The sequence below is a fragment of the Hemibagrus wyckioides genome, linkage group LG18 (assembly GCF_019097595.1).
Source record: "Hemibagrus wyckioides isolate EC202008001 linkage group LG18, SWU_Hwy_1.0, whole genome shotgun sequence".
Taxonomy (NCBI): Eukaryota; Metazoa; Chordata; class Actinopteri; order Siluriformes; family Bagridae; genus Hemibagrus; species Hemibagrus wyckioides.
The window spans coordinates 7,212,444-7,220,000 of NC_080727.1; the positions used below are offsets into that span (position 1 = coordinate 7,212,444).

Below are 7,557 nucleotides of genomic sequence, written 5' to 3' on the forward strand. Positions count from 1 at the left end.
GCCAGGAAAGTGCGGGTATTAATGTGTAATACTGTAATACACCACCAGAGTGCGCTGGTATTCCACGTTGTTTATAATACAGTGCAGTCTGAGATGCTTGGGGTCCTACATTGTGATCTGAAATTATTTTATAGCAATACACATCTACAAGTCTCAAATGCATATGAATCCTATACTGTCAATATTGCCATTAGGACAACAATGAAACATTCGTGTTTTTGTACGATTGATTACCCCCTCCCCCTTCTTCCTTTTTCATTTTCCTTTGCATCATAGGTCACTGCTAGCTAGCTACTTCATCACCACCATTAATAACACACAACGCTTCTTATCGTGTAAGTTATGGTACGAACATTTTTTTACGAAAGTTTTTTATACTGGGTGAATGTTGTGCTCCGTCTTCCTTTATCCCAATTTCCATTCCACACTCATAGCTAAATGAAGTCTGCACTTAAATACGGTTTAACACACAGTCATCAGTATTCTCTTTATGACCGTGCATCTCAAGATAGATATCCCTTTAGTAGTAAACCTCAGATCTCATGTGCAGATATTGCACTGGGCACAAGTTAAGAGAATTCACGCTAGACTATTGCAGAGCATCTCATGCACACATTCCTATTCAGGGGCAATACAGCATAGCCAACCCATCTGTGTGTATGGTTTGGGAAGTGGGAGGACGAACACCGGGAGAACATCTGCAACTTCACACAGACAGTGAACTAAATTCAAGAGGAACCTTGGTGCTGTGAGGCAGCCCTACCCGTTATGCCACCCTGCTGTATTTTTAACTGTATTAAGAAAGAAATTGAATCAGACTGTAGTGTCGTCTGAGTAACTCCTGGTGAAGTTTCAATCACTTGATCGCATTAGTGCTGTGTAATGCCACAGGACAATGAATTGGACAATCTTCTCTGCTTTAAACTGCACTCTAACATTGATGTAGCCATCAAAAGTAGTCCCTGAGGTGATTTTTTTTTATATATATATATATTTCTTTTGCAGGTGAATTGGACTTTTCTAGCTGTGACACAGCGGTTTTATTACATTGTGTTCCTATTCATAAACTCACTGACTCAGCTGGAAAAGTTCTTCCTCTTTAGGAAATACACTTCCTGAGCATCTTTTTTTTTTTTTTTTTTAGGAACACCTTTACACCAACACCATTATGCAATTATCTAATCAGCCAGTTGTCTGGCAGCAGTGGTGTGCATAAACCATTTAACCCAGCAGCTTCAGCTGATGTTCACATCAACCATTAGGATGGTGGGAAAATGTGATCTCAGTGATTTTGATGTAGCATGCTTGATGGTGCCAGACGTGCTGGGTGTGTGTTTCATAAACTGAGATTTTCTCACACAACAGTCTCTAGTGTTCATGCAGAATATTGTAAAAAACATCAAGTGAGTAACAGTTCTGTTGGTAGAAACCCCTTGTTGATGAGATGGAAATGGCACGATGGGTTCAAGCCAAAAAGAAAGCTGTAGTAATTCATAATCACTACAGTTGTGGTGAGCTTAAACGTATCCCAGAATGCACAAAACATCAAACCTTGATGTGGATGAGCTATAACAGCAGAAAACCATGCTTGGCTCCACAGGAATCATGAGCACAGGCTCACCCAAACTGGATGAATTGAATTGAAGGTTAAAAAGAATCGCCTGGTTATTTTTAACATTGTTCATTGGTCCAGTTTGGGTGATCCTGTGCCCACTGTAACATTGTCACGCACTATGGTAGTGCACTGGAAGTATATTATAGATAGTGTAGATTCAGTTCCTCTCTGGCCTTGATGACAGAAATGCTTAATCATTTTCACTAAAACGTGTTACAGCTCGTCATTGGCTGTTCATGGTATGTTATAGTAATAGTTAATATCTTATGGTTTCTATGGCATCGAAGTACACAGTGACTTCTGGGGGGTGGACATTCCTTTATAAACCGATTTAAAAAGTCCCAGTGAAGTTATTTGTGAGCAGTGTCCAGTGTCAGTGCTTTGTAATTGTCAGAGATAAAGCTGTCCCTTTAAACCTTTTTAAACAGGGGAGCATCTTATGGGTTCTTGGTAAAAATGTGGGGTTTTTTTTTGTGGTCCTATTAACTTTAAGCTGCTATAACATAAGCCAAGTTCCACAAACTTAAATGTAACATAGACAAAAAAAAAATACACCGATCAGGCATAACATTATGCGCAGCAATAGGGGGACCAACACAATATTAGCCAGGTGGTGATAATGTTATGCCTGAATGGTGTATATATATATATATATAATTGTTTGCCTTGGCTAAGAAAAATAAAACACTTCGGCATGTACTGTTACAGCAAGCGAATCAGTCGTGTCATTCTGCATCAGTCACCATATTCCTGATCAGTATCCTATAATCTTCTTTACCTGACTGGCTACTTCACCTCGGGTACAGTCTAATCTGAATTACTGAAATCTGGGAGAATGTTGATCCATTCTGTTGTAAAACAGATCCTCTTCTAATGGTCTTATTAAAAGGAAATCTTTCAAACAAATAAAACACACAGCCACGATCTTGTCCAAATAACAGTCATATTTACTGTAAAGTTTACAACAGTGTCAAAATCTCTCATAATGAAAGTCTCTCTGAAAGAGTTAAATCCATCCTTGAATAATTATTGCATTTCTGTAGTTTATAGTGTGTCCATTGTTTCAAACCATGAACAGTTAGATAAATTTCTTTCTATTTCGATAAATATAACTGTAATCCCCCATGAACCCCCATGAACCTCCTTTTGTGTTATATAGAATATCCTTAATTTATTCCTTATTTCATCCCTGTATTGTTTGCAAGGTCATATCCTCATCCATCACATCTCGTAGCACCTCCAGTGTAGTGCAAGTGTCTCTTTAAGTTATTATTTAAGTTATATTGCCATATACAGTATAATCATTTCCTTCTATCTATCATATTTAACCTGAACTTGTTGTCCTAACTGTCCGGTGTGTTTATAGATACAGGAAAACTAGATGTGGCATTGTGCTGAAACACACTTCAACTACATTGCGCTCTTTGTGTACGTTTTATTTTTTTTACAATGATGTCAGCATCTGCATGTAGGAATCACAAAACAAGAGAAACAGAAACCAGGAGAGTGTGTGCCGAAGGATTTTATTCGGGAGTTAAGGCAGCCTGGCATGGGAAGCATACTGTTTATTACTGTTAAGCTTCCATTACCATCAGCTTTAGTGTTTAGCTAATGTTCTGATTTGATTTGGTTAAGGATATTATGTTTAAATTTTAGATTAGTAGTTGGATTGACTGGTCTGGGTTCGATGTAACTAATCTGGTTTGCATTATATTTATCGTTAATTAACATAAATGCTTCATCAGTCAACAATATACAGTACAGTGCTATGTAATTTTATGTGATATCTGGTTTGCTGATCGCGGCATGGTCATGGTGGTGCTGTGGGTAGTGTTACTGCCTCATCGCTCCCCTGTCCCTGGGTCATATCATGAGCTGAGGTTATTTCACGCCCCTTGTGAAGAAAATCCTAAAGCATTCCAATAGGAGACTTGTACAATGATTCGAATTGGTATTTCTATACTATTTTTGGAACCTTTCCTATAAGATTTGTCTCAACATCCTGTAGGTGCACTTTTTAATGGTATCCGTTAGAATTTCCAAATCTATATGGAACTGTTTAAAATTTTCATCTATTATTACTTTATAGAATTATAGAAATAGATACCATCCTTATTCTGTTTTGGTCATTCATGCTTAATAATTCATGGAACGAAACCATAGGAAAACTCCCAAAGCTTACTCGGTCATTTCCAGCCACTTTCCATAAACAAGGCATTATTTCAAATGAAACAGAAGTAGCGTTCCAGTAAGAATCTTAAAATCAGATAAGATCCTACAGGACAAACTGATTTGTTGATAACGTGTGAGCGAACGTTCTTATCTGAGTTATACTCCCTTGTTTCCTTCTATTTCTTAAAAACACGGCAGTAGCTGGATTAGCCGAGATAAACGACTGAGAGCGTGTGTATGCAAGGTGCCTCTGATAAAAATGGATAAAAAGAGGTGTGTGTAAATGCTTTCACAGGCCAAACTATTGACACTTATGAGTGACGTACTGAGTAAGCAACAGAAAGAAGTGAACATACTGCAATGCTGCATCTAGATTTCCTTTACCTGTGAGTTAATTAGTCCTCACATTTTATTTTAATTATTCAGGAATACGTTAATAATTATAAGCTGTGCACACAGAATAAACATCTGTGATATATCAGTATTTAACGCTTATACTGTAAGACACGCTCCGTCTGATTAAAAAAACAAACAAACAAAACATTGTATTGTATCCTGACTCAGCTACAGGCCAGCTCAGGTGTGATAACTCCTCCCCCTTTATGTATAGGTTTAAATGCAAAGAAAAATAATTTGTACCAAAAATATTTGAAGGTGATATGTAAGCGTCATCACTGCTTTTTTTTTTCTTGTCCCCGCCGTTCCTTCATAGTGAGCATCTTGAATACAGTGTTCCTCTAACTGTAGTGAGTGACAGTCCGACTCAGAACAGTGTATAAACCCCTTAATAGTTCTGAGCTTGCAAATACTAGATTACTGATTTTTTATATATATATATATATATATATATATATATATATATATATATATATATATATATATATATATATATATAACTTTTTAGCATTTAACAGTGAGTTTGTTACATACAGCAGCACAGCAGGGTGATATAAAGGCAGAGCCTCTCTTGCTCGTCCAATCAGAGTGCTGAGATTCCTGTAGTTCTCTCCCTGCTACTATAAATGTTTTTTTCCTAAATCATTAAATGAGGATAGTGCCTAAACTTCTTCATATCTGTTATTGATACTTGTATAGTATATATATATATATATATATATATATATATATATATATATATATGTGTGTGTATAAATATATATAAATGTTTGATACATGTATATATTATTTATTTTTGGGCTATGGTTTTTCTTTTGTGAAAAAGAAAAGAAAACAGAAAAAAAATTACAAATCTCTCATTTTGAGTCATTTATCTTCCCTATTTCTATGTCCAGGAAGTCCTAGGTTCCTTGAGGGTGCAGAGCAGAGTAATGGCCAGTGCGCCGTCACAGGTGTGTGTCGATGTGTGTGACGGTGGGAGAAAGACGGGCACTGTTTCAGGACGCAGGACTGCAGAACCCAGCAGGAGGGTGAGGAGCGGGCACAGCACCAGCAGTGCCAGGCTCAGAGCAGGCACAGAGGCGCCATTGTGGTCGCCGTGGATGCACTTCTTCCCGTCTTCGCAGCGTGAGTGCTGGCATAGGACACCTTTAAATTCATGTGGGCAGATGCAGCGCTGGTTCTGGTGGCATGTACCGCCGTTCTGGCACATCAACAGCTCCTCATCACACACGTTTGCTAAGGAGAGAGACAGCGAAGTTCGTTTGTTATGTCAGCGATGTGATTATGCAAGGATCAAGTAGCAATAACTTAATAATAGCTACAATCTGTAATGCTGAGTAGGGAAACAAGTGAAAGTGTTTCAGGGAGGAAAAACAAACAAGTTCAGTTAAGGTTGAGCAAAACACTGCTGCGATATGTTATAGATGCTTACAGCTCCCATATGGGCAAATTGGATTATTACACACACACACACACTTTGATAATCACACATTTACTGTATATTTTATGTTGGTGATAAGCAACTACGATCACCAACCGTGTTCCAGGAGATCTGCCTTCTTACTCAGTTTGCTTTCAATTCCAATCCATTACACCTGGTCCGAATAATGTCTTAGCTCTCACAGATTAAAGCTTGGACTTGTAATCCTTAGGAAGCTCGATCTTCAGACATGATTAACGTGTTCCTTCTGGTCAATCTGTGAGTCCTTAAAACAAGTTACTTTGATATTCCTGATCTGTAAAGCAAGCTATGAAGATTCTGACTCAATCACAACAGAGAAGAAGAGTGTGTTTGTCTTTTGTTAGTCATCTAATTGTGTTGAGTGATGTAGGCTTTCTTTTTTGTATGTAACTGTTTTGTTTTTGATAATTTAATCTGGTCAGATGAAAAGCAGATTAGCTCACGCAAATTGAAATAACCTCCACTTTGGGTATACTATTACAGCAATATATAATATCAATGATCTCACCAACATCTCCCATGGGCTGCACAGGCCCCAAATCTGAATATTATTGAGACACTTTGGAGTGTTTTGAAGGAAACAGCCAGGAAACATTTTCCTTCACCATCATCGTGTAGTGACCTGGCCACTGTTCTGCAAGAGGAATCCCTCTGGTCACTGTGCAGAACTTGTATCTGTCATTCACAAGATAAGCTGATGCTGTATTTGCAGCAAAAGGAAGCTTTACACTATACTAATAAGTTATTGTGATCTAAAAAGAGTTGTTTTAGTTTCATTGTCTGCCTCCTGCATATATATATATATATATGTATACTGCTGGTGTGTAGCCATGTTGATTTTATGTCACCTACTGAACTCGGGCTCAAGGAGACTCCGAGGTGGCGTTTCCTTTGATTTTCTAGTAGGAGGTCAAAATTCTAGCTGAATGCTCTATAGCTTTATGTGTTTCCGTATAACCCTGGTGATTTAATGGGAACAATGAAGCATCCCTGTTGGTCTCCACTGTTAGAGATTTGATTAGCTGATTAGCCGTTGTAAAATGTGGCATTATGAAAGGAAAGACAGAGTCAGGAAGGTTATAATTAACTATTAGTTGGTCAGTTGAGGTGACAAGAAAGAATAATACAGAAAAGTTGCTGAAAAAGCATAACTCTCAAATACCTAATAAAAAACGAAACATGTTGCTCTGTGCTTCATAAGTGAATACACACAGGAATGGTCGTATTCTCTTCTTTTGCCAGCAGTAAGCAGTTCTAGCTTAAAACCCATTTGATCTTATAGATGCAGTTCTTTAAGGCAGCTAGGGAGTTGCGTACAAATTTAATCATTAACCTATAAACAAAAGCTTCTGTGAATTCATAAATCTCACTTCTATCTAAAAAACTTTTGATGTTATTAAGGAGGGGGATGAGTGTTTAAAAGTTGCACGGAATATATAGGGGATACAGTGCAGTTGAAGACAGGTCCATAAAGAAAAGGGGCAAACTTTGGAATAACAAACGTTTTTATATTGTTGCACAACATCGTGCTTCTGATCCTGTATTAACTGTATGTTAAATGCATATGAAATGTTAAGTATTTAATAAATTAAGTAGAAACATTGTTATGGCTGATATAATGGACATCCAAGAAGCAAATCGAATTTTTTAAAGCATTAATTATAATAATAAAAAAAAAAAGATCCTAAAGGTTTTCTTTTGGTTACAGGGGTTAAGGCATAACCATTAATTAGCTAATTAATTATTGTGTGTGTGTTGTACTTACGTTGACAGCCCTGCTTCCAGTAGTATCCAGGCAAACATTCATCACACTTGATGCCCGTGGTGCCTTCTTTACACTGGCAGAATCCAGTGTCATTACAGCGGTCATGTAGTGAACCCATCTGGTTACAGCCACACTCTAGAGAGA

The 7,557-nt window shown here is 37.6% G+C and overlaps 1 protein-coding gene across 3 annotated transcripts in view; it reads right to left on the minus strand.

Moving 5' to 3' along the window:
- Positions 1-4,648: 4,648 nt before the first annotated feature.
- Positions 4,649-7,557, minus strand: part of ntng2b (netrin g2b) — a 104,433-nt gene continuing 101,524 nt past the window's right edge. For all 3 annotated transcript variants that reach the window (XM_058415001.1, XM_058415000.1, XM_058414999.1), the window contains 2 exons: positions 7,414-7,548; positions 4,649-5,422 (listed from right to left, as the gene is read on the minus strand). In XM_058415001.1, the coding sequence (XP_058270984.1) occupies positions 5,070-5,422; positions 7,414-7,548 (488 nt within the window). In that variant the 3' untranslated portion in view covers positions 4,649-5,069. The remainder of the gene's footprint in view (positions 5,423-7,413; positions 7,549-7,557) is intronic.